This window comes from Sebastes fasciatus, chromosome 22 (assembly GCF_043250625.1).
Source record: "Sebastes fasciatus isolate fSebFas1 chromosome 22, fSebFas1.pri, whole genome shotgun sequence".
Lineage (NCBI taxonomy): Eukaryota > Metazoa > Chordata > Actinopteri > Perciformes > Sebastidae > Sebastes > Sebastes fasciatus.
The window spans coordinates 5,623,584-5,651,518 of NC_133816.1; the positions used below are offsets into that span (position 1 = coordinate 5,623,584).

Sequence of the window (27,935 nt, forward strand, 5' to 3'; positions counted from 1 at the left end):
CAATCAATGCTGGCATCTTGACTACACTCCACATTGAGTGAGTCAGAAAAGTAGCAATTCCCTCTCCAATCTGTAACACTTTTTCTTTTTATAGCTATTTTACACTTTCTAAACCTCCTTTTAAAGAGCTCAGTTTAGGCCTTAAATGGCATAAAGTCAGATTCATGAGGTGGAGAGGTGCATGCTTGCTCTGGCTGTACACGGCATTAGTAGGGTCTTTCATCACATGCACCCCCGCCCCCTCCTCAGGACCACCTCACCAGGCCGGCCCTGCCTTATCTTGTTATCTTGTGGCCTCTCTCATTGTTTGCCTGATGGACTGACCGGCTGCTTTTGAAAATACTGGCTCCGGCAGATCAGATTAGCCTGCACTTTGTTGCACTATGGTTTTATGAAAGACGGAGGAGCCCCCTTCTACTTGTTACTATCACCGTGACACACCAAAAGTCAGACGTTGTCAGTTATGATAATGAAGTCATTCTGTCATTTTAACAATGACGGCATCTGACATCACATCACAAACAACTGGTTGCTGCAAATAGCATCTTTCAATGTATATTTAAGCTACATTTCATAGTTTAAATCCATATGAGTGTGATGTCCGTGTAAGAATGAGCGGATGAAGTGATTAATAAGTAATTTTAAGCGAATCAAACAAGAGCAAAATATACTTTTTTTTCCAATTAATGGAGCTTGAAAATTGTAGTCCAGGTTAAGATTCTGCACCCAACCACGATATTAGATGCCTGCTACCGTCAGTGTTGGATAAGCCAGTGCGTATCGAGGCAGATGTTGGTTCTGCTGAGATGGAAGGTGCGACCTCTGATGTATTACCAAGCTATAAATAGCGTCACAGAGGCGAGATCTTCCATCAGGATGCGCTTCAAAGATCACTTACAAAGCGGGTTCTGTGCAGGGAGCAGACTGTTTGTGTTTCCTCCCTGTGACTTTAGACATTCGGGCACCAGTGCTGATGCTGTACACCTGCTGTTTTTATTTATATTTATATATATATATATATATATATATATATATATATAGCTTTTTAAAATTTGTATCCAGTCCAAGCCGAGCAAACTCCCACCTCATACACTGTAACACCAGGCTGCACTGCATGAACTCCGTCACTAGCTGTTTATTTTTAGGCCTGTGTGACGCGTTCATGGGATTATCTCCCATTATGACGGATGTCTACCTAATTTTCAGCCAAATCCAGATGTGCACTGCTGAACGCCTACCAAATTATAAACTGCATCCGTTTCAGATGGCCCCTTTGGGCTTGAATGGATTTTACTTAAAGCAGTTGTCAAGCTAATTTCTAGGAAATGCTATTGAATTACCCATTTGTGCTTACAGTAAAACTAATACCAGAAACATTAACCTCACTTTTACTGTATTTGTAGGTATATACAGACTGATGGCTACTGTGATTTTCTGTGAAGTAATTTATTTTTGCAGTATCATTTGAATGGTACGTGCCCTTGTCCTTGATTTGCACTGTGTATTTCTGAGAATGCGGTGAGAGTATTCATGTTTGTATCCTTTAAAAGGAAAGTAGTAGGAGTGACCTTGGTTTGAACTGAATGAAAAATAGGTAGAAGTCGATAAAGCTTGTGTGGGTTACTGAAACAACAAAATAGAAGCACTCTACAGTGAATACAGAAGTATAGTTCAACATGTCAGAAAGTGGAGGGAAATAGATTTATTGATGGTTTGATGCACTGTAAAGAAGCTAAGCTGAGCTGTCATTGTTTATACGGTTATTGGCGTAGTTTTAAGGTTGTACAGTATATGCACATACAGTATATACCTACTCCCGGGGAGATACAGAATCATTTTGGCGCTTGAGCTCAGGCAGCGACAACAGAGCCAGAGTCCAATAATATAAAAATAGAAAGCCTGCGACTTTGATCTCACCATGACGATGAGGAGTCCAAGTTTTATCATCCGTTCCAGCTGTGGCTCCTTGTCTAAGGAGGGGAGGGGAGGGGAGCGGAGCGCTACTGTAGAGCCAGTAATTAGTTTTCCTGTTTTGGAGGTTTTACCGTATTGTTGTGCAGTTAGACCAGTCAATAGAGATAAAGGTATCGTTCAGAATAAAGTGACAGGCTAATCAAAACACACAGAGTCGGGTTGTAGGAAAGCTATTGAGCCAGAGTTGCTTCTTTCACCGTCTCTCTTCTGTTGTCTACAATTATTCTGCGAGCTCTCTTGGCAGTGTCGCCGTCTCTCGCCGGCGCCCCGCTTTTGTCCAAATTCAATTTAATTGCATTCAATGGTAATAGTCGTGCAAGCGAAGTTCTCATTTGCATCACAGGTGCTGACGGCTGCTTTTTATGTCATCCTCGATTGGTTATTGTACTATTTGGCTTCCCGGTCCATTCTTATCCGAGTGGACGGTGGCTCTTCACTGGCTCCTCGGTGCTGTGAATGGTTAGAAGGTCACCCTGTCACTTATTCCAGTGTCTGTGTAATTATCAAAAGCACGATGTCGTCTGCTTTAAAAACAAAGCAATGAAGCTTGTTGTTTTTACCCCTAAAAATATCATTATACATGCAAAGTAGAGCCATTGTGAGTCGGTCCTCTTCAGAGATGTTTACACAACAAAAAGAAAGGTGTACTTCCACCCTGGTATCGATGGCTTCCAAGTTCATGTGCAAAAAAAGAAATCTCCATTTCGTCTTTTACTTCTCATATAATGTGCACATCCATTCTACTCTCACTTGACACACTTAATGAGACCACATATGGAATCAAGCTGCTGTTTTCACATCAGCCTGTACTACAGTGCTTTGAATTTCCTTATGCTTCTGAGTGTGTATTCATACTTAGTCTAGTCAATTAAACAATTTTGATAATCAAGTTTAAGTTAAAAAAGTGCAAAATTCCTTGGTTTTATTTAGCGATTAGTTAAGAAAATGATCTGCAGATTAATCAATAATGAAAATAATATCTAGTTTCAGCCCTGCCCGAGTCTTTAAAGGTGCAGTGTGTAGGAGAACAGGCGTGAAAACGTGAATGGCCCTCTCTAGAGCCAGTAGTTTTAACTGCTGTATGCGCACTAGGGCCGGCTACCTGACGATTCTTATTTTCAGGTGATTATACGCTAAAGAAACATACTTATTAATATTATAGAGATCCCCCTAAATGCTACACACAGTTCCTTTAATGTAGTGTTCTAGACAATGCAGGTTGTGTGTAAAATACATAATGAAGTTTGTGCTGTTTGACGAAATCCTGTAGGTGAATTTAAGTTTAGAGGGGGTGAGAACAAGGCAAATATTTAGTTTCTGTATGTCAGCCATGCTCCACAAAGCTATGCCTGTATCAGTTTGGCTTCAAAGTTTTAAAAGGGTGAAGTCTATTGCAACCAGCAGCGTGTGTAAATTGATAGCTTTATCTCTCTGGCATCATTCCGGTGGTAAAGCACTGCCGCAGCGCTGCAACTAACGATTATTTTCATTGTCGATTAATCGTATTTTCTCGATTAATCGATTAGTTGTTAGTTGGTCTATACAATGACAGAAAATGGTGAAAAATGTTGATCAGTGTTTCCCAAAGCCCAAAATGACGTCTTCAAATGTCTTGTTTCGTCCACAACTCAAAGATATTTAGTCTACCGTCATAGAGGAGTAAAGAAACCAGAAAATAATCACATTTAAGAAGCTGGAATCAGAGAATTTTTACTTTTTTTTTTCTTAAAAAAAATCAATTATCAAAATAATTGGCAATTAATTTAATTATCGATTAATCCTTGCTGCTCTTCACAGCAGTAGATCCCAGGTTCATAAACTTAGTGAGTAAATGTAAAGCCAAGCTAGCTGCAGCTCATCACAGCCTTTCTGCTTATTTTCAGTCTCTCGTTGCAGCACCATGGACAGCACCATCTCTACCTCACTGGTCTTCAGCACGTTTAAATATTAGTGATGTTATACTCCATTTCTTTTCTTTCAACCTTACCTTCAATCTTTCCCCTTCTGATGGTGCTTTTATGTGAAATGTAGTGGTGTCAATTTTCACCATCGCTCTAGGCATCAAATGCTACCCATAATACCTTGTGAATAGCTCAAAACAGAGTCTGCAATGCAGCAATAAGCTTAATGCGATCTGCCGTTAAAAAGCCTATCACACCCTTGTTGCTAAGTCTTCATTTGAGATTTTTGTTCAGTCTTTGGTGACACGTATGAGTCACGCCATTATTACAACTACTCCTCCTCATAGCGCTCTTCACACTTTAAGTATCTCTGAAACAAGGAGAAGAAGACAAATCTTCCCGCAAGTAAAGGGTGGTTTTCCTGAAAAAGGTTACGCAGCTGATCAAAGAGGCTACCTTAATCCAGCGCTGGGGAACTGGCGTATAGACACGAACTGCCGGATCGTTCAAAGCCGCCACATTTTATGGCCCGCGCAGAGGGGTGGATCTCAATAGGCCCGGATCATTGAGCCGTTACTCTTTAATGCTTAATGAGAGTGTATTCTGATGTGACCTAGACAGTCTGAACAGCTCTGGTTCCAGCTCTTACTGCTGTCTTCATTGGAGGCCATTTCTGTTTGATTTGTCCATTGTTTGGACCGTAGGGTAATTTTAGCTCCGGAGACTATAGCAGGTATTCCGATCACCAGATGTGATATGAGCTGATGTGTTTTTTTGGGACCATAGGTATGCGTTTTATTTTGCTATAGTCTTTGGAATGAAGGATTATTTTCACACATGTATGACCCTTGTCTGTTTAAGTCAGTAGCTCAAGGTCATGAAGGTCAAGGCATACGTATTTCCAGGTTTAGTAATGCCGTCCCCCTGATGCAAAGAAATTCTGGAAAACTTGAAATCAGAGATTTTTTTTTTTTTTTCTTTCAAGGGAGAGCCTGAAGGTGAAACGTCGAGGCTTGCAAGAAACTGAAAGCCTTATCGATCAATGGCTATTTTTGAAAGCGGGGTCGAATTAGCTAATGTAACTGCACTGTAAAAGCATCATGTGAAGGACACCAAGATCCCTATCTCGCCGGTGTATGAAATGACACACACGACCCAGCGAGCAGAAAAAACGCGCATATGGTCGGAGGTGGCCAATGACTGGCGGGGCCTTACGCGCTAAACTCCTTCCTTGGGGGGATTTTTGACCCTCAACATCAGCCTCGCTAAGCTGCAGCAGCTGAACATTACATCAGCTCCGAGAGTTGTGGCTCATGTAATACCCGTAATTTGTGGAATCCAGGGCGAGCGCTGGTGTGTGGATCTCGCAGCTGCACACAGACTTGACATCACAGAGAATTTTAAACCAAATTTAAGAGAGTAAACTCTTAAAATGGAAGTGATTGCAATCAGAAAGTCTCTAATGAGCTAATTAGAAAACGCTCCGGTGCTCAGCGAATCTGCTGAAAGCCTCTCCTCCTCTGTTCCTGTCTGAGAGGGTTACCACTTCTTATGTCCATCACTGATGGACGAATGATGCATGCCCCTCAACCCTACCCCACCCCCCACTCAAGCTTACCAAGGTGACCTGAAAGGGCTCCATCAGCATATTATCCCATCCGTAAATGTGACTGGCTGACCTGACCGGCGAGGAGGAAGCTTCCTCTGCATACTTCCACCTCCTCTCCTAGATAAGGGTCTTCTGTGTGTGCACTTTACCTCAGATAGGAGGTGGCTGTCTGCTAACCTGCTGACAATGCAACAAAGCAACAAAGCAAGTCAGTGGTCAGGATTATGCGAATGAGGTGCCATAAAGTAATAGTTGCAGCCTAGATGAGACACTCAACCACAGAACAGACTCAATGATGTTGGCTTTGCTAATTAATATTTCAGTTGTATTTAATTGCAAAACTAAATTAAAGGATAAGTGTGGTGAAATTCTATATTTTTCTTATTGCCAACAAATCCCACAAATAGACCAAAACCAATCAAATGAACATATCCAAAGCCTGATATCTTACTTCTCTGTGCTATAGAGCCCCTTTGTAGTCTAAAACAATTTAAAAAAATCATTGTGTCTCACTATTGCACTGGGTGACATGTTCCTTCATTTGGTTGAATGTGGACACTATTTTGACTCAATCCCTCATTCACAGTCCTGCGGTCATTAAACAATTTGTGTGTATTAATCCGCAGCTGAAAATAGTCCCCAACAAATGCACTATTTGCTCTTGTTTGATTAATGTTTGCTAAAAACTACAGTACCCAGCTGTTTTAGGAAGTTACTGAGCCTTTTTAAAAAGTGAAACTATATATTTGTAAGCCATTTTCAAAGATTTACATAAAGGACTAAATGGGCCTGGGGCCACAGACAGGCTGGGGAACTCGGAAAGTATTGAGTGATAGAATAACTATTGGTTGCCGTGTTCCATTTTCATCAGAAGCCAAATGAGTTTCCTCCTAAATAGAGCCGTGTCCATAGCACACAACAAAAACACAGACAGAGAATATCTAAGGGGTTAATTTTTACTACACAATACATAAACTAATCAGACCCCAAATTTGATGCTAATGATACCATTAGCTGTTGTTGCTAGCCCCGTTCCATGACCAACATATAACGTTAGCAAGTGCATATCAGCTACATTACCATCTTTATCATATCACAGCTGCTGGGCGATCTCAAGCCATATATTGTCCTTTATTTGGTTTGTTGAGGTTGTAGTGTTTGTCGTGCATTACTGGGTGTTGAGAAGGGGACGGCCCATTGTTATTCCGAAACACCAATAGTCCGAAAAAAGTCCCATTGGACCAAAAAAAGCCTGTTTGTCCGACAGTCCATTAACCCGAAAACAAACGCCCATTGTTCCAAGGCCCAAGCATTCATAGGAACCCACAAAATCAGTTTATATAAATTTCCATGTGAATCTTTCTGACGAAAATCTGTGCTTGGTTTGAAATGGCTTAAAGATCAAATTATAACTGATCATTTAGCTGGATCTTTGGACTTAAAATAATAATGAAAATGACTGTCAATACACATTACAAATAAATCTGGCAGGTAAGCCGGTCTACTGGTTGGAGAACACACACTTACAATAAAACTTCACTGTAAATTGTGTGCAATATCAATACCATTCAGTCCATTAAAAGTACAAGCTTCCTGGTTCCATTTGTACTGACAGAGAAATCAGCTCTTCAGATATCCTGTCAGCACCTACAGTATGCATACTAGGATGCATATTAGATTTGGGATGTGTCAAAACTAGCCCGGGTTGCAGAGCAAGCATGTTTACTTAGCCGTTACCTTGAGCTCCTCATCATGTTACGGGTGAGTTCCTGTTCGCTAATAACATTGACAACGATCTCAGAATCCAGGCGAACTTAATACAGCATAGTACTGCATGTTGGTTTCAGTTTACATTGGTGGGCAGCTGGAGCACAGATGCATCTACCTCTCAGCTTCTGCTGGCTCTGTTTTTGTTGTCCCATCTGAAGTGAAGTTATCCGTAACGTCATCTGTGCATAATGCATAAATACTGGGAAGTCGTGCTAGCTAGAGGTACACTAAGAGACAGAGAGGAAAATCAAACTCTCATAGTTATTCATTGATATACGTAGGAATACATCATCAGCTACAGCAATACTGAGAAAACTGGAAATAACTGTGGATGTTACAGTGTGTAACCAATACCTGGAAACAAAGCATGACTGCCCAGTTGGCCTCAGGGGCAACTAGATTTGGACCACATTCAACAATTGAGTTTGGTCTGGCTGCCCCTGTTGGGAACCACTTCTCTCTGTACGGACAGTAGGACCAGTACTGGTATAGCTGAACCCAAACAAAAGACAAGAAATAACTTCATCAGAAACTCTCAGGTCATGCAGATAAACAGGAGAGGCCAGCTAAAAAAAAAAAAAATCTGGGGCAGACGGTGCTGCAGCAGGAGCACAGCGGACACGCTGCAGAATATAAATGCAGACTCCTGGAAGAAACTTTTGTTCGTCGAAAACAAGAAGAAACAAAGAACCCTGTTCAGCCTTTCATTGTTTACTGCAACTGCAGATCAAAACCAGCTCTGATCTGACGGCAACGACAAACTACACTTTTGATCAGGCTTGCAGTAGGTCGTTAATCTACCTCTTGTATTTACTCAGCTACAACATTATGTTGCACATGCACAATCTAAATTCATACCGGTGAATAAATCACTTTTGGGACACTCAAGAGTCCGTAACTGACTTTACAATAAACTACAAGCACACGGAGTGCTGATAGGGAAATGACTTGTTCCTGATCACACCCAGCTTTCGGGGATTACATTCGCTCGCAAACATGACACTGCAGTTTTTGTTCCCCTATTTGTCTCCCGAAAGCCTGAGTCTGATTGGTTCATGGGAGGGAGGGGAGTAATAGGAAGCAATTTTGTCTTAGTCCTGGTGAGCATTGCCTTGTGGGAAATCAGCGTCGTGGCAGCTCCTGTAATTAGTTCTGCTTGTTAGAAAAATGAAGGGGTTACTAATTAGCAAGTGGATGGCTTCTTGACTTGTTGTGCATCTTTTCCCTCCTTTCCTTGAAGATCATCATTATCGTCTCCAGGCAAAACGGGAAAGGGGGGAGGGGGAAGAGAGAGAGAGAGAGAGTTGTACTGCTCAACAGTTTAGCTCTAACACGATGAATCTAGATGGACAAATCTCGAAGGGTGTTCTGTCATGCTCTGACAGACAGGCCGCCTACTGTAAGCACGTGCAGGCAAATGCCTGGAGCTGTGCAAGATTTCACTTTGCAAGTTTGCTCAACAAGCCAAGGCTGTCACATATCTTTACATACACAGACTCCCAGATGCTTTATTTATAGCATATCCACATCTACTACAGTTTCAATACGCGAGAATTTATCACACAAGAAATGTCAGATCTACTGTAATGTGACTTTTATCTCAACACGCCCGTCTGTCTGGCTTAATTCTTGGCTTGTGCACATTCTTCGCATTAGTGTGACGACCATTCAATACAACGTAAAGGGGCCTGTTTGTTATTAATAGTTGAAGTAGCTTGATAATTAGCATACAGACGTGTGTACACTCAACAAATAAGCATATTTCCCAGATTATCGAAGCAGTCCTTTAATCTAAAGTTTGTGTTGATTTCCACATGAAAAGTATGATTATCGTTTGGAAGCTGAATCCAGTCAGCCAGTCTTTGCAGCTAAACACTGAAATTAGTTCAGAGTCTTTATTGTATTAACTTTAGTTAAGACAGTGTATAAACTGTTAGTGTTAGGAGATGCTTTCTTAGTTTCTACATAACATTGTCCAATTCTCACAGTATTCATGAGGTAATTCATTGAGGGCAGTTGTGAGAATCCCAAAACATGTATGTGCTAAATGGTGTATTATAATGCAGGCTGTTCTCATACGCCGTTCGTAGCTATACCTACGAAAAAGTAATGCACTGTAATTCGGATATATCCCACGAAATTGACCCAATCTTGAACCAGGAAGTATAAAGAACGACAAACGCAGTTGTAGGGAGGAGATCGGGGTGGATGGATGGGTAAAGAAGCAGCGGACTTTGGCCCAGGAGACCGGTGTTCATACACCCTGTGAAACCAGAAGTCAATGTGGATTTATTTGTCAAGTAACTTCCGTATTTACGTTACACCACTTCCAGTGTTATCTCAACCCAAACCGCGATCTTTTCCAAAACCTAACTAAGTTGTTTTATTTTGAAAAATCTGGAGGCGGTAATTGACACATGCGTCACGTGTTGCTGGACATTTGTAGGAAAATGCACGAAAAATGAGGAATAACTTTTCCTAAGAAATCAAACTAAAGGTTGTATGAGGATACGTTGTGTAATGACAGTAGTACCAAGTGTAACACATTTTTGAGAAGCAGTATCCCCAATGATGTCCCCCGCGTATGATTCACATTTCGATTTTGGAATTTTATTCCCTGCACTGTCAGAAAACCAAGCAGCGCTTAAAAGGAAATTAAGTGGGAGAAGTGATATGGAAAGTGGCTCATAAGATTTATAAAATGTAACGCCGATTATTATCACAGTTCATTGTATATTAAGGAGTATATTAAGGATTTGAAGGATCAAGCACAGCCATGATGGATTTGATCAAACTCCACCATTTGCAAAGTGTGTAAAAAAAAAAAAAAGAAGCTATTATTCTCCTGTGTAATTTGGCTTGGATGTCGAAGCATAAAGGAAATGCAAATTCATCCAGAAATAGACCCCTTTTGTGCGCTCAGATTGCATATGAGAAGTCCTATAATCCGCCGCTGATGTTTCGAAAGTCAGGACTTCCAGATCTGCTCTCAGCATTTCACCACCGTGCTCAGATTCCTCCGAAAGTCCCCCCCCCTTTAAGCTGTGGGCAATTTGAGTGGCGAAAGCGGAAGTACTTTTGCATGATGTCACACTCTCCCATCGATAATTCTCCGTAACACGGCGTTACATGCATGCGGCTGCAGAGGGATATTTATCTCCCTCAGCTGATCCGCTTCCAAGAAGGATCCTGATGTGACATTACGTAAGAACTGGAAGGCAGAGCCGCCGGTATTAGAGAACACACAAACTCCAGAGAACATACTAATCTCCCTATGTGATTATTAGTCATAATATTTAACGCTGGCTTAATGAGCGACCCACGGCGTAATCTCTATCTGGCACATTCACCTGTTCTCTCCTAACCCTCCTGACTTTGCCTTTGAGGAGGGTGATAGGGAGTTAAATAGAATAATTATACCTCGAGTGTGCATGGAATTACCCTGAAGATATGAAATGGGGAAAAAATGAGGTTATAGTTGAATAGCTCTGTGGAAAATCTCAGGATTAGCTCAGTTTCTGCTTGATTTTTTTTTTTGGCACATGTTTAATTTCAGCTTCCTCATTTCTGTAGCTATACAGAGGCAAACCTAATGTATGGTAAATTATGGGCTGTTAAACAGAAACAGCAGGACACAGTGGGCACTGACATTCACAATAGCTGTAGTGGTGGATTTGTCTCATAATGAAACCAGCTCCCATTAAACGTTTTTTCAAGTTAAAGAGGACCTATTATGCTTTTGTGCTTTTTCCCTTTCCTTTCGTGTTATATAGTTTTTTTATGCAGGTAAAAGGTCTGCAAAGTCCAAAGTCCACGGCAAAGAGAGTTACTTTCCCCAACAGAAACACTGCTCTTGAATTGCCTGAAATGCCTTGATTGAAGTCACTCTTTTTCTTCTGTAACATGGTGATGTCACAAAGTAACCCATTTCCATAATACCTGTCTTGCGGAGTTTGGCACGCCTTGAAACAAAGCTGGTTAGAGTGGAGCTGGAGTGGAGTCTGAAGAGTTGGGTTCGGTTGACCAATCACAACAGTAGGCTAACTGACCAATCAGAGCAGACTGGGGTTTTAGGGACGTGGGGGTTAAAAGAGGTGCTGCAGCACAGCTGGTATGGGAAAAGTAAAGTGTTTCTTTAACATTAAAGCATGAACATGTTCTAGTAGAAACCCAAAATACAAGTATGAACCTGAAAATATGCATAATAGGTCCTCTTTAAAGTGAATTTTATTAGATCTATTAAGTTCTTAATTTTGCTATAAGCAATTTAATTATCTTTTTTAAATCCAGAAATGTGTTGGGTGGAATGCCAACACCCACATGAGCTTTCAACTCATGAACCGGAGTTGACACCACAACCCTCCTTCCTGCACCGTTATCAAGAGATTTGATATTCAGTGCAGTGCCGCGTCATTTAGCATGCAAATGAATCGCTGCGTTGGCGAGCCTGAAGGCCCCGTCTGTCTTAAAATGTGTACGTTTGCCCTGAATCTTTAAACCCTCTTTAAGATCAAACTGGATAATTTTCTGCATTTCATTTGGCATTGTGCACTTTTATCAACACACACCAGTGCCTCCATATTTCACATTTCAACATTTCTGTCTGAAAACTGTGTAGGCTGTGAAACAAAGCCTTGATCTGCTAAGATCTGAACAAAAGCTTTGTGTTTGTTTCTAGAAACAGAGGCCTTAAGCGACTGTTATTTCACACACAAACACACTTGGAGATGAAGTGAGCGCAGTTCAGTCAGGCAGTTGGTGAAAGGCTTTTGTTTCAAAAATAGATGTTACAGTATACTGCACATGCCAAATAGGCCCACTGAGAGTGATGGCAGAGAATTGAGTGATTGTTAAAAGACTGGAGTCACTTTGGTGTGATCTGGCACATGCCCACTCTCAGAGGCACCACATTCAAACTGGCAGCGCTGAACCTGCAGGACAAAGTTTTCGAGTTTTTAGACCAATCGGGTCAAGGCTAGACTTTACTTTACTTAAAGGACTAGTTTTTTATTAAACCAAAATATGTGAAGCCAATGCTGAAGTGCCTTAAACTTGCATTCTCTGTAATAGCCAGCAGGGGACGACTCCTCTGGTTGCAAAAAGAAGTCTGATTGTATAGAAGTCTATGAGAAAATTAACATACTTTTGTATCTCCATAAACATTGTAAACATGAGTTTATGGTCTTACTTGCTAGTTTCATGTCTTGTTCAATACAGCATGATGTTCATTTAGTAAATTATGGTCCCATTTAGAGTCAGATAGACCATAAAGCAGGGGATGCTTTAGGGCGTGACTACCTTGTGATTGACAGGTCGCTACCACGGCGTTGTCCGGTCTGGGAGTTGTCCGTGTTTTTTTCTCACAACTTTAACCTTTTCACAGTGTGTTTTCAGTTCATGGAAGTTAATTGTAACATTTTGGTCTCCCAAAAATGTCTTATTCAGCGTTCGGTTGTACTTAGCTCCACCCTCTCGTGTCACTTCTGGTTGCAAAAAAAAAAACAATATGGCGACGGCCAGAAACCAAGATGGTGGCGGCAAGAATGCAGAACTCGAGGCTTCAAAACAGCAATCCACAAACCAATGGGTGACGTCACGGTGGCTACGTCCACTTCTTGTATACAGCTTCGAACAGAGCCAGGCTAGGTTAACACTCTTTGTGCAAAGCTAAGCTAACCACTTGCTGACTTTATCTCCGTATTTACCATAACATAGACATCACAGGTATCAATCTTCTCCGCTAGCTCTTGGCAAGAATGTGTAGTGTATTTCCCAAAATGTCAAACTATTTTCACCTCTTATTTCTTTTCATTTGAAAAGTTTCATCCTTTTTTTCACCATTACTTCACTCTCCCTTTACAGCGAGTACCAAGATACGTGAGAACGTCCTTTGCTCACGAGTGAAATTGAAATGTTTTTGAATGAATTTCAAGGAAATTCAAGTAGACAATCTTGCTCAGCTTGCGACTGCCACAGTAGGAAGGCACAGCGGTGGGGAGGAATCTGTCCCTCAAGTCTTGTCCACTTACATCACAGTCAGTCATCACCATCACTGTTACCGTGCCGTAATGTCTCTCTCTATCGTCCTTTCATCTTGTCTGTGTTGGTTGTGTGCGGCATGCTTCACATCTATGTCCTGTTTTCTCTTTCTCTCCCCCCTTTTACTTCTTCTTTTCTCTGTGTTGGATGAGAAGGCGATTCCTGAGACGCCAGAAGATGAGAGCAAGTTGTCGGTAGGTCCTGTCTGATTGACACTCTTCCCCGTCTGCTTCTGTGTCTGTCCCTGTTTCTGTGTAGATGTAGTAGCGTAACTTGTGTTTCTCCCACCATACTGTGAACAAGAGATGAGCACTGTTATCTCTAACCTTCAGCCTCCCTGTGTGCAGAGAGTAGCTCCGTGTGTTTTCTGAAGCCTTTTTTCCCCCCCCAACAGTTGCATTTTATACGCAGCATGCAAAAGACAACCGAGGAAGGAGCATGTGTTTAGGAAACCTAAGACTCTTTTAAAGGTCACATATTATGCTCATTTCCAGGTTCATAGATGTATTTTAATGTTGCACTAGAACATGTTTACATGCTGCAATGTTCAAAAAACCCTTTATTCTTCTCATACTGCAGCCTGAGTCTGCCTGCCTCAGAGCCTAATTCAGCCTCTGTCTGAAAACCACTGATTCACAGCCTGTCTCCTCCCACTCTGCTCTGATTGGTCAGCGTTTTCTGTCAATCAAACTTCCTCAACAACAACAGCGTCACCCTCCCCCTCCCTCCCGGAGCAGCTCTCTCTCTCTCTCTTTCTCTCTCTGAGAGACGAGTGGAGAGATAGCAGCTAGAATAAAGTTTATAAACCTGGGCACAGCACCAGCGAAAATAAAGTCCATCCACTGGGTCTTCAGAGGATCCGAAGTGGGTACATGGTGCAAGCTTTTGTGTGGAGTATTGCAGCCAACAACAGAACAAGCGGGTTTTCCTTTCAGCATGTTTACTAGTAAACAGTCGAAATAACAATGGCGGACGCAGCTTGCTGAGCCGGCTACTCCGTGGGCGGGGTTACCAAGCCGGGGTATGGGGTGAGGGGGGTGCTGTTCTGTTTCACTGGAAACAGGAAAGCCATATATGGCTTGCATTTCTGCCTAATGACGTCAGAAGACTAGGAAAAAAGCGAATTTTTATTTCTGCACCCATTTCCGGACAAACGGAGGAGGAGAAAAAGAGAGAGGATGGTCTTTTATGATACTATGGTGGCCTGTAGACACACTGGGGACAGATATTGATGTTTAAAAGACATGGAAAAGTGCATTTTGCATAATATGTGACCTTTAATGCTTTTAAACTTCCAAAAAAGCACGCCAGAGTGTTCAGTTTTCATCTGGGTTGTAAAGGAAGCAGATAAAACAGCAGAAGGAGAGTCTTCAGGGTCACACTGAGAAGCCACATCTTACACAAGCCCCGCCATACGTGTCTCCCTTTGCCTCCCGCTCGCACCCATATGGGCCTGTGAATTATCACCTGACACCTCCTGGGCCTACGCGTCACCTGTGGGCAGCCAAAGGCGAACACATTCCAAACAGCTGCCGCCTGCAACGGTGCCAGTTCTCAAGTTCGGCTTCGACTGCTGGAGTGACCTTGGCGAGGGTTGTTACGGGAGAAAGAACTCATACGCCACTTAAACTGTGAATGCCCGTCTCGGGCTTATATTTTTTCAGAAGCCGAGGCACTTTACGGTAGTTTTACTGGGTTGCAGGTTCCGCTGAGGGGTTTTATGCAAAAGAGGATTATAGGGAATCATATTCCAAACAGCTTGGATTAGAAATGGCTCTAGTAAAGTGCTTACAATTGATAGACTGATGTTAATATCAGCATATGTGCTTTACGACAGAAATAAGAACTAGTAGTTATAGTTAGTTTGCTAGTGGGAAACGTAGGTTAAAGAGTCCCATCCCAGGCAGGAGGATATTTGATTGACACCTTGTTTGTCCCCTCACAGGCCAGGCCTCGGCTTCAGAGGGGGGGTAGTTCCGCCTCCCTGCACAACAGCTTGATGAGGAACAGCATTTTCCAGCTGATGATTCACACATTGGACCCTTTAAGTGAAGGTAAGACTGACAAAACTGCACGTAGAAAACTCTTCAATGCTGAATTTCACGTCTAACACGCAGGATATTCAGCACAGATGTTCTGTGAACTCTGTAATTGTTTATTTTCAGGTTGATCTTGCCTTGAACTTGTCATCATTGTCTTTTTCTCTTAAAATAACCTAAATCCTGTTTTCAGATGTATCAGAAATGTACATGTCAAGACCTTTACTGGCAGAAAACTATATAATGAGCACATAAAAGATGTTCATATCCTGAACTTGAGCTCACATTCTTGGCTACGAATAACAGAACCAAGCATCCATATGGTGTTTTTGGCAATTCAGTCCACAGTCCAATTAAAAAAATATTGGCTTTCATCCATGCACAAGTACCCATGTTATGCACCCCTTCAAATTCAGTATCTCCATCGTTAATATTTAGGATGTACTCCTGGTCCCTATATGCCTGGATCCCTTTTTAAAAATAGTCTGTACAAGACAAGGCGAGCTTGGTTCCGTGTCAGAGCGCAGCCGAGGTGGAAGATCATTTTCCTTTAATCCAAGATCAAGGCCTATTAGCTTAGCTAAAGGAAATGTAAAACGGCAGTGTCAGTGCTCGACGCAGGGGATGAATATGTTAATACGCCGGGGGAGGTGCAGTGTCATTCCATTCTCAACCCACCACGAAAAGACGGAGGGAAAAAAATCACGTTAATGGGGAGCAAACAGGCAACAGGGGTTTGAAGAATTTGTCATCAGTGTCTTCTTTTTTTAGTGAAAGGTCTTTGAATTGGAAGCAGTATCTCATGATGTTGAATGCTAATTCCTGTGGTTTTTATCTCCCATTTTCCTTTTAATTTGCCTAGAAATGCATTTACAGTGTTTATCTTGTTTGATTAAAAGTGTCAGTATTACTACAGAAACAAAAGACCACACCGGACGAGGCCAAAGAGCCATTTATGAGCATAAAACGATGATCGGAGTAAATATTTCCCCTCTGGATGGATGTGATCGCATTAGCAGATGTCTGCTCCGTAGTGAGGAGGCATTTCAGCTTTCTCCGAAAATGACTTTACATTCCTTGAAAGCCAGACCCAGAATGAGTCAGCTCAGGAAAGATTAATAAGCTGTGCCGAGACGGGCCTTAAAGTGCCCATTAACATGCATCAACTCGTTGCGAATCCAAAGGCGTCCTGTTTCTGAGTGTATTCATCTTTCCATCTCAGTGATTAAAATGTAAATCATAGCCGACTGAGGGAATGGCAGTCTGTATGGCCGGTCGTATATGTACAAGAGAGGGTTATGCATACTCCACCCTGCCACTCCTTGTAGAGCTATTTGTCATTTGGTCTTTTAATAAGGGGCATCTAGCATGCACTGATGATGGCACACTGAAATATTTACTGCTTGTTTGACAGCATGAAGATTAATAGACCGGATTGTACGTGCAAAAGTCGAGTCTAAATCACTACCAAGCATGTAAAAAGTAATGTCAAAATAAATTTACTATGTGTCTTTATAGTGGAATTAAAATGGTCAAACAGTGAAATTCTGTGAAGACGTTCCACCAGATTTGACTGATGAGTCTTTTGGCAAATTACTGACTGGAAATGAATGCACTGAAGCAACGGCTACAGTGTGACATGACACGAGGATTTAATGAATTACCAGAGAGAAGAAAAGCAACACTTTTTAAATTTCAATGTCGCATGTTGGAAGTTTTCACACATCCAGCGAACGCATAACGACATTAGTCTCGGGTACAAATTAAATTATACCATTGATCCAAATTTACCGTAAGCGCCCAATAAAGGCCAGAGATGAGGTTCAGAGATGAGCGACCCCGTGTTTTATGCACATTTACTGATATCATTAATGCAAAGGAGCATTTTGTTGGTGAGCTAGCAGTGTGCATCCATCTAACGGAGGCTGTGCTGCTTGTCCTTGCTCTTAGGTTTTAAGTGTAGCTCAGCGTGGCCGGGGGGAGGGGGTTGGGAGGGAGAGCTGGCAGGACTCCATCCATCCATTTTTTATAGATGTTTCTCAAAATAAAGTCATCCGCGCTTCCGAGCCGAAGGAAAGTCTGAGGTTGTTTTGCTCGTGCTGGGAACTGGTCATGTTTCACTTGTTAGACTTTTAGGGTATGGGGGGTAGTTAGAGGTGTGTGTGTGTGTGTGTGTGTGTGTGTGTGTTTGTGTTTATGGGATTTTTCCTGACTTAAACACTCGTCATCACTTAATTGCTCCCTTCCTCTTAACAAATTTAAATTAAGCATAATCCTACTACATCGTCTGAGTGACATCACAGCTGGCAGTATGAGCGGTATCAAACTTCTCGTCTAACTAACAAGAAAGCAAAAAGAAGTCCAAAATATCAAATTATTTTAAGCTCAAATCTTTTTTTTACCAGCATAATATAATGGACTATTGGCTCTCATCTTGGAATATCAATGATTTAATGTGCGCTATCACACTAAAAATATCACCTGGATTTATCTTTTCTCTGTTTATGTCTTCCTATCTCTCTTTCTTCTACTGTCCCCTCAGAATTTGCTGACTCTGGTGAGTTACTACTCTAATTTCTGTATCCCCCCCATCCCAAAAAAAACAAATATGTTTGTTCTCATTCCAACAGCCTGGAGGCAACTCTCTTGCCCGAAGTGTCCCCTACATTTCCCCAGCGCCGCTGTGCTGTATGTCAATTCTGTACTGTCCATCCCTGCAGACTCTCTCCTTCAAATATCTCATTCTCTTCTGTGGATGTATTCTCCCTGGTGACCATTTCTGCATTGTTTCCCCCCATTGTCCCTAATCCTCTCTCTCCTCTTATGAACCCCTTTTGTATTATTGAGCTTTGTGGGACAGGCGGAGGCCCAAAAGAAGTGATCTATTTTCCTGTCCGAGTTGTCCTCCAACTCCTGGTTTGTGAAGGTCTTTTACCCTGCAGACATTTAGCTAAACATGCAGGTGGTCTAGGAAGAAGACGGAGATTCATGTTAACTTGACAATGTTGTGCTTAGTTCATGAACTTGTGTATTAGGCAGATGGAGAAAGGTTGTCAGCTGTTTTTATCAGTCCTCCTCACATGTCAGGAATTTGTCAATAAGCAGTTCATTGCAACCGTCTAAAATTTGTCCCCCTCTTTTACAATTAGCTGTTCCCATTAAACTGTTATCGATTTAAGCATTCACATGCTCCTTGAGAGTAACAGTAAATTATTCAGCATTCAGATCAACAGCTTTCTTATTCTCGTTATCGCAAATGTCCTTCAGTTTAATAATAGACCTTTAATCCCGCGTGTTTTTCATTGCAGAGAACATTGTAATAGTCTGGTACAGTTAGTTCCTGGCACAAGTGCCCACATCTCTTTTTTTTTTCCCATCAGCGCGGAGCTACAAACAATATCACTTAGGAGTGGCATCAAATATTGAACTACAAAGAGAGACGGGCAGGGAGAAGGGCAGAGTGGCTCTCACTCGGCTGTCTGAGTCCTCGGTGGATGGCTGAAACAAGCCTCCCGAAACAGCACTCAGAATTCAGACTGCGTGCACGCCTTTGGCTCAAGCCCCTCAATAAGATTTATCACCCTGAGATGTGAACTCTGGCGGTGAGTCTTTGCATATGGTTGACCTCAGTATGGAAGAAGATGGGTGCTTGATTACGACCGCAGACCGTACAGTAGTGGTAAATGTATGAAATACGTACATTTTAGGGCTGTCAGGGCATTTTTTTTTATGCTAAATGCAGTACCTGTGAGGGTTTCTGGACAATATTTGTCATTGTTTTGTGTTTATTGATTTCCAATAATAAATATATACATACATTTGCATAAGGCAAGCATATTTGCCCACTCCCATGTTGATAAGAGTATTAAATACTTGACAAATCTCACTTTAAGGTACATTTTGAAACAAATAAAAAATGTGTGATTAATTTGCGATTAATCATGGACAATCATACGAATAATCGCGATTAGATATTTTAATCGATTGACAGCCCTAATACATTTTAAACAATAATCCACCAGAACTAAAATAGATTGAATATTTGGCCTTGTTTATTTCAAAGATCTGACACTCTCCCCCCGTTTACATAATCTGCGATGATGTGGTGCAGTAAAGTGCTATAAATATAGCGGCACAGATCAGCGATCTCATCAGACGCTCTGCTGCAGATCATTATCTCACCGAGATAGACTAGAAAGATCGCTCAACAAATGCCAATGCGGCCTTGGACATCTTTGTTGACGTTGGGCAATTTTTATTGAGCAGACGTCGCCCCAAAGCCCTCCACAGGCCGAGCACAGAGAGGACAAGGTCATTTGGGTAAACCACGGTGCACCCATGTTGGCAGACGGTACGCTTATTGGTAAACTGGCGAGACGATGTGGCGAGCTGTTTTATTGGAAGAGCACGGAAGCGGCAGCAAATGAGGTTCATGCGCGTGCGGGATTACGTGAGGGCATAATTTATACCCAAACAGGACGAAATGAATAAGCAAACAAGGAAACAATAAAGGAAAAAGAAACTTAACTTACATGAGGGTCTTTTTCGATTTTTCTATACTATAATAATTCTCTTATTTTAACAGCCATTTAGTATGAGCGGTTAATCCATTCGTTTCCAGTTTGCCCCATACCGCTGCTCCCCCGCCGCCAGCAGCACTGTCTGTGTGGTGACCCAGGGCCCCATTGATCACATGGTTCAATAACTCACTGTCGCTGACCTCCCATCCCTTGTTCAATGGAAATATATTTATCATTTATGCAGATATAAAATATTGACATTCTGCTGAAGGCTTTTAATGATTTCCTAACACGGTTCTTCTAAATTCTTTATCAATAGAATACATATAAAAACCAACATCAAGGTCACATAGGCCTGTTTGAAATGGTAGCATTTTCATGTGTAATGAAAAACAGATATTTGCAATATAATGAGGCATTAATGAGATATATTTTTGTTAAAGCACACATATTTCTCTTTCACATGTTGAGAGTTAATATTTGAATTCAGAAAGAAAAGGTGATTGACAGTCATAATCGTACCTCTAGAGTGTTATGCAACGGTGGCCAGCCAACCAGCACCTATCAACTCCATCATCCCTCCAACACACACACACACTCATACACACATGTCCACCCCCTCCCACCCCATCTGAGCTCACCCTGTGCCGGGTGGGTGAAAGAATCAATGTTAAAAGCCTTTTTGCTTCAGCACAGACTGTGAATTTCCCTGACACCCCAACCCCCAGCAGACAGAGCGGGCATGCACACACACGCACACTCACCAGAGGTTTAGAGGTCACACCGCAAGGACAAGAGTGCCCCTGGTAAACAACAACAAGCCTCCCTCTCCGTCTCCGGTTGCAGGGAGCAAACAGACGAGTGATTGTGTCGCGGGTTAATTGCCCTCAGAGCAGCCTCAGTTAGAGGCTGGCCTTACAGCGATGGTGCACTTCAAACCCGAATCGCCTAATCATATGGGATTGAGGCACTTGTCCGGGAGTGCAGCAGATGAGCAAGACACTCTGCAATAGGATGTGTTTTCATCTCATTAGGTTGTGTTTTCAGGGCTGCCAAGTCTGGCATTTTGGCATGAGGTGCTCACCATAATCCTCTCACATGTGAGTGGAGTGGTCGCCCACTGTTGGTTATTAGTGTGAATGCATGTGGGTTTGTGGGTGTGGGCGAAATGCATTACTTACTGCACGGTACAATCGCCACATGTAGAAAAGCTGTGCTTGTGAAGAGAGTCGATCGGTCAGTTTACCCAAGTTACGAAAACATATTTAATTCACTCAAAGCTACTATGAGGAACTTTAATTTTGTGTTGTTTTTGGCGGTCCCTGTGGACAAAAGCGGTAGTGTTTCCGAGCTCCAGAGACCCTTTAGAAAACCTGTAATTTTACTGCAGCAGGGTCTGACATTCTTCCTCGCTTAGTCCTGGTTCTGGTTCTATCGTGCTTCCCTTCCCTCCAGCGGGCCCAGCGATACGGCCTGGGCCTCCAGCAGCGTGGTGTCGGTGTTGGCGTTTCTTGTTGGAGTTTCTGGTGAACCTGCAAGATTTCATCTGATTTTGCGCAGAACCCAACCCTGTTACATCGATAACTAGCATTAAGAATAACTATATAGAAATAGCCACTCTTCTCGTTAATGGCCTTGTTTACTTCTATAGGTCATATAGAGGCATCAGTCTTAAATTCAGACTGTTTCATAACCAGTTAAAAGTTCCTCACAGTAACTTTAACCTTTATATACCCAGGAAGTCTCTTGATATAAGGTGGCAAGTAGTTAACTTTAGAGGTATAAAGGGAAAAGCTTGACTATTTAAAACAGTCAAATCTTTCAGGACACATGTTTTGAATGTGGCGTTTGGTACTCCATCATCATTATTATTCAGCCTGATGATCTGGTCTAATAGAGGCTTGACACAGGAGAAAGTAGGTAAACAGGAAGTTACCAAGAATGGCTTCACAGATGAAAAGTGATATTTTCAGTGAGGTCCATCCAGTTAAAGTGGAGTTGAGTGAGAATATTTGATCACTTCTGCACTAAAAACTAAATCCTCATGCTAGTAGTCATTACTGTTGAAACAGGCAGAGCAGCTCCAAGCCGTGCAGTGTGGGAGGTTGAGCCTCGTGGTCCGGTTTCTTCTGTTCTGCTGCTTCAAGTTCAGCCGTTGCTGCAGGTTTGAATTCCCGGCTAATTCATCATGCAGATGTGCTGACTGTCTATTTACTGTAGCCCTGAAGAACTGCTACAGTAAGGGAATCAAATTAATTGTTTGGGTTTCATTGTGGAAATAAAAATGCCGAATCATCAAGCCTTTGAATAAGCTTGCGTGCAGAGGAGAGGAGGACTCATCTTTTTGTTGCATGTTGACCCAGTAAATTCTCTTCTGACTTTCCTGTTGTGTTTGCTTTTTAATATTATATCATTGTATGAACCTCTTATTATTGTTTCCTAGTATATTGACAGCTCCCTCCCCCTCCCTTTCTCTTGCAAATCTTCTCTAATAGCTATCTAACCTGTGCCATTGGCAGGCTCTTTGTCAGTTCCTGTAATACTATAATGTATTTAATTTGTAATTCAACCCATGCTGCTTTGTTTTGCACTTCTGCAGTGATGACTCTGAGAGACTTTGTCTTTCTGTATGCCACTCCTTGTGCCCGTGTGAGTCTTGTACTGCCATGTTCACTCTTTTCCTTTTCTCTGTGTCCGTTGCCTTACCCTTGTCTTTTGCTGTGATGTTGTAGAGCTTGGGACTTATGGGAAACTAAAATATTATCACTCAATGACTGAGGAAGGTAAGCCTGAAAGTTTTCACTTGATTCTTTGAGTCAGCTTCTGTCATCCCTCTTGGTTTTACCTCCATCTTAATCATGAAACAGCACCTCCAACTCCATTTGTTTTTGTTTGCTTGCGACATACAGTTTGCACATTTCTTTTTTTTTTCTTTTTTTAAAGTTTGACAACCTCTCTGAGATTTCACTGACATAAGTGCAAATCATGTTCATACCATTTTTTTTTTTTAAATTATACTTTTTATTCTCATTTTTATTTTTGACTTTGTTTTCTGAACAGAGAATATGTACATACATATTGTGTGTTACTGTGTGTAGTGCTTCTCTTTATTCTATTCAATATATTTTAAAGAGAATTGCAGTCATATGTTGCTTACCGTGTTTGATTCTGTGAGAAAGCCACTGTTTCTTCTTTGGATACTTGGTCAGATTTTAAGGCATTTATTATTATTATTATGCAAGCAGGTAAAACCACAGACACAAATGCACACCATCCCCCTGAAAACACAAGACACACAGTTTTCTTTCTTCTTTTTCTTTTCTTCTTTTTTTCTTTGGCCCTGTAAACCATCTCCACCGCTGAGAAATACATCATCCATGCCTCAGCGCTCACTTGGAGGTTCCACTTGCACCAGCAGCGGGTGCACACATGTAAGACGTACGTTGCTGAATTTGGCAAACTGGAGTGACTCATCCACCCAGCGGTTGCGTAACAGGCAGAGCTGACAGGGAAAATGAGCGGCTGTGCAACGACGGCTAGGGAGCTGGACTCGGTTATTCTTAAAGACTCTGCTATTGCTTTGTCATCATGCAAGCTGCAACTGTCATGTTTCTTAGTTTGCCCTTTCGAGCTGAAACATATGTGAAATTGAAAACCATACCCAAAGGCAAAATGCAGTGACTACATATTTTTGACATGAGTTTAAAGATCCAGTGGGTAGGATTTTTTTCTATTGCAAACTTTAACAACTTTCTCCAGTGTGAGGGAGCTACGTAACATATGTAAATTCCATCGCGGAGGACGGTAATAAAGTTAAATGCCGTCTACCGTTACCGGTATTCTCTGCTGGCCTCACCTGATTTTACCCTCCTGCTCTTGTCCACTAACATGATATCCAGTTGACCGTATAATTCCATGGGAATGCAGCATAAATTTACTTGATTGTTGTCTTTAAATGAAAAATATTCATTTTAATGAATTGACATCTTGGTAATTCAGTTAGTTAGTTACTCTTAGTTATTCCACATACAGTATAGGTAAATGAGACTATAGCTAGATCCAGGCATGATGGAGGAAAAATAAACTGCTAAACTCCTGCTAAAGCTAACTAGCTTAGCATTTGACTGCAGTGGAATTCATGTAATTGTAAAATTCAGTGCAATTAAGCTACCATTAAATCACAAATATAAATGTATTAATTGTGAATTAATTCTTTAGTTGACTTCAATATAAATATTAACAGTAGCCGGACGGACAAACAGAGGTGTATTTAATTCCTGTAGACTGTTGGCTACATAATCATTTGTTTTGTTAAAAAAAAAAGGTTAAAATAGTCAAGAAATCTGAGAAAACAAATTTTATTGGTAGATACTGCATTTCCCCCTCACATTCTGTGAGAATTATCCAAAAAACAGAGTGCAGTATCTGCATTTAGATTAGGGATGCACCAATGCAACTTTCTCAGCCTCGATACTGATACCTGGGCTTTGGGTATCTGATTCAAACATTGCTTTCTTAACTTTGTAAAACAAAATGTAAAAAAAACCCACATAGATATACATTTACTGAATTGTTATTTATTATCAAAATAATAAATCTTAAACCAGCAACTTAGTAAAATCTTCACAATTAACAGGAATTACAAATCAATTGTAAACCTTTTTTAATGCAGCAACAAATTGATCAAAACTTAAACAGAAATTCCAGTCTATAATGTCCAGTATATACAGAAGTATATAAATATAGAACTGAATTGAATAGTCACCGAAACCCGATCCAGCTATTTGAGTCAGTATTGGCCCAATGTCCGATCCGGTATCGGTGCATCCATAATTTAGATATAATGTAGGTTTTATGGCAATTATTTTTTCGGTAAAATTGTTAGCCTAAAAAGGCAGAAAAAGAAGGCATTACAACATCTGTTATGCATTTTACCAGCCAGCCTAAAAACATAAAACATTTCTCAGCTTCCCACCTTCTGTCGTAACTGCTCTCTGCCTTTAGTGGTCTTTGTAGAAATATTTTCGCAACCGATACTGAAACTTCATGCCAGAGTGGTTTTCCTTTGAAATTCATCAAAAAGCCCAACCCTGCAACTTGTATCCTCAAGCAGAGACCATGATCTCACACCCACATCTGTATAAACATGCACACGCAAATGCACCCAAACAAGCAATGCACAACCCACTGACAATGACCGCCCAAGGTGAGTGATGTCAAGGCAGTGGAATGTGTGACGCCGTCATGTGAAAATGTACAGTAATGTGTGTGTGTGTGTGTGTGCGTATGTCGTTGTGCGCATGTGTGTATCTGAAAGAGAGAGAGAGAGAGAGAGAGAGGCGGGAGGGGCTGTGCATTGCCAAACGACTAAAAGACAAAGTGAGAGAAAGATGCCGTTTGGAAAAGACTGATGAGCGAGAAAAAGTGTAGCGATGGAGAAATGTAGAGCGAGATGGAGGAGACGGGAGGAAGGCCGGCGGTGACTTAGGGGTGGTTAATGATTTAGCCAGAAGGTCACAGACAGTGTTGACATGGTTGGGTGGAGTACGTATCGACGCGTCACTGTGTCAAGCACTGACAAATCAGCCATGCCCTCTTAAAATGAAAAAAAATCTTTCACATTGATTACAGGCACGCACATGAAGTCAGTGAAATTAAATAATGGATACATGACTGCACAAGAGGTTTTACACCAAAAGAACATGATACATCAAATATTAACATGGGAATATAAAAATCTACATGATTTTTGTGCATTTGGTGTCATATTTCTTCTCGTCTGAGTACTGCATTGTTGTTCGTGTGTGTGTGTGTGTGTCGTTGGTGGAGTTCCGGTCATCGCTCGCCATTACGACATGGGCAGAATTGCCTTGCGTGAGCCATCTTATGCAAGCCACAAGGTCATGTTGTTCAATTGATGATTGGTTTCAATTCAGTCCACTGCGTCACAGCATCATCTTTCCAGTGTTATTGAATCAATACGTGTTATCAGCAACAATATCACCACCACTACTGATTAAATTCTCTAACTAGCAGATGTCTCTTGCGTGCCACAGTGTTTCTGTGGCTTTGCACAGAGAGACTGGGCCTGTAATCAAGAGGCACTCCAATACAAGTAATTTTAATAATGATAAAATCAGGTGCTTCCTGTTTAAATATTTCAATACAATGTCCTAAACCTATACATTTGTTACTTCTGATATACTATGATTCTGTCCCCAGCTAAACCTTTGGTTGCTTTCAGTCGGCCAGCCGCTGACATCTCTTATGAGTTTCTGATCTGCTATGAGAACTGAAGTGAACAGGAGTGAGTCTGACCTCCACAAGGCAGATATCTTCACAAGAGATTCTCTCTCCCTGCTGGCTTTGCCTCCACCAAGGACCAGGACATTGCAGGATCATCAGTATACGATATGCTATGTCATATTGACTCTCGATGTTGTTTAAACGGCAGTTTTGTGTAAAGCCACCGCCCCGTGTGCACTGTGCTTTTGAAATGTGACCCCCGTCTGGGGTCAAAGGTGACAACGAAGGAGCTCTGACTGGGATGAAGACGAGAGGCTTTGAAGACGGTGCGGTAAGCAGCTCTCTATTCTAATGTTTTAACCGTTGTGGCGATTCTGTTGCAGGTAAATTTCGAGAGAAGGCGTCCATCCTTCACAAGATCGCTAAAAAGAAATGCCAAGTGGAGGACAGTGAGAAGGCCAATGGAGTAGCAAGCCGTTCAGGTAAAAAGCTCTGTCGTGTTCCCTAGATGTTAAGGGAATAGTTCGACATTTTGGGTGAACACATTTATTCACTTTCTTAGTAAGTGAGAGTTAGATAAGAAGGTTGATGCCGGTCTCATGTCTGTACGCGAAATATGAAGCTACCACCATAGACTGTTCCCATACATCATTCGTAGCTGTACCTACGAAAAGTAATGCACTGTAATTTGTATATCTATCCATCCATCATCTGTAATCGCCAGACTATCGCAGGGCTGACACATAGAGACAACCATTCACACTGTAATTCGTATATACTGTAGGCTATCCCACAAAATAAATGTAATCCACGTAATTACGAACCAAGAAGTATAAAGAGCGACAAACGCCACATAGGGAGGAGGTCGGGGTGGGTAAAAAAACTCCGGACTGTTGTTCGTACCCCATGTGAAACCAGAAGTCAACGTTGATTTATTTGTCACGTAACTTCCGTACTTAAGTTACACCGCTTCTGGTGTTATTTTACCCCAAACCATGATCTTTTTCTAAACCTAACTAAGTTGTTTCCTCTGAAGACAGAAGTTTATTTTGAAAAGACTGGAGCGGAAATTGACACGTGCGTCACATGTTGCTGGACATTCGTAGGAAAACGCACGAAAAAAATGAATAACTTTTCATAAGATATCATACGATCTGTTGTATGAGGATACGTTGACCACCAGCAGCCGGTTAGCTTAGCTTAGCATAAAGACTGGAAACTGGGGTAAACAGCTAGCCTGGCTCTGTCCAAAGGTAACAAAATGTGCCTACCAGCACCTTTTTAAAGATCATCAATTAACACGTTATATCATTTGTTTAATCCATATAAAAACGGAGGTGTAAAAACAACATGGTGTGATTGTACAGATTCCAGTCTCTATGCTGAGCTAACTAGCTGTAGCTTCAAAGTTACTGTACAAATATGAGAGTGACATCAATCTTCTCATCTCGCTCTCGGCACGAAAGGGAATAAGCGCTATTTCCCAAACTGATAAAAACTATTCTTTTAATTAGAAATTAGCTGATTATTCTCAAACATCACTTTGCTTTTGCTAAAACTTTATGAATAGACATTACCCGGCTGATATTAGTCATCAGGATTGCCCGCTGAAATAGTTAACGAGCGTCACATCCGATGTTAAACAAGCATGACATTATCAAGAACTGCCAAATTGATTGCAAGTGTTGTCTTCAAGCAGTATTTAAATCAATCACAGTCACTGCCAAGTGTAATTTATGTGTTTTTTTCACTTCAAAGAGCATCGGACCAAAGGATAGACAGGAGGCCAGAGGATGCACTTTCATGGCCACAGTGTAGTCAAAGCAGCAGAATCAAA

General features: G+C 41.6%; 1 protein-coding gene across 1 annotated transcript in view; it reads left to right on the forward strand.

Moving 5' to 3' along the window:
- LOC141761066 (solute carrier family 24 member 2) overlaps positions 1-27,935 on the forward strand; it is a 51,140-nt gene that overhangs the window by 8,211 nt on the left and 14,994 nt on the right. The window contains exons 3-7 of the mRNA XM_074624275.1: positions 13,449-13,487; positions 15,239-15,347; positions 17,875-17,889; positions 22,585-22,635; positions 26,482-26,580. Of these exons, the coding sequence (XP_074480376.1) occupies positions 13,449-13,487; positions 15,239-15,347; positions 17,875-17,889; positions 22,585-22,635; positions 26,482-26,580 (313 nt within the window). The remainder of the gene's footprint in view (positions 1-13,448; positions 13,488-15,238; positions 15,348-17,874; positions 17,890-22,584; positions 22,636-26,481; positions 26,581-27,935) is intronic.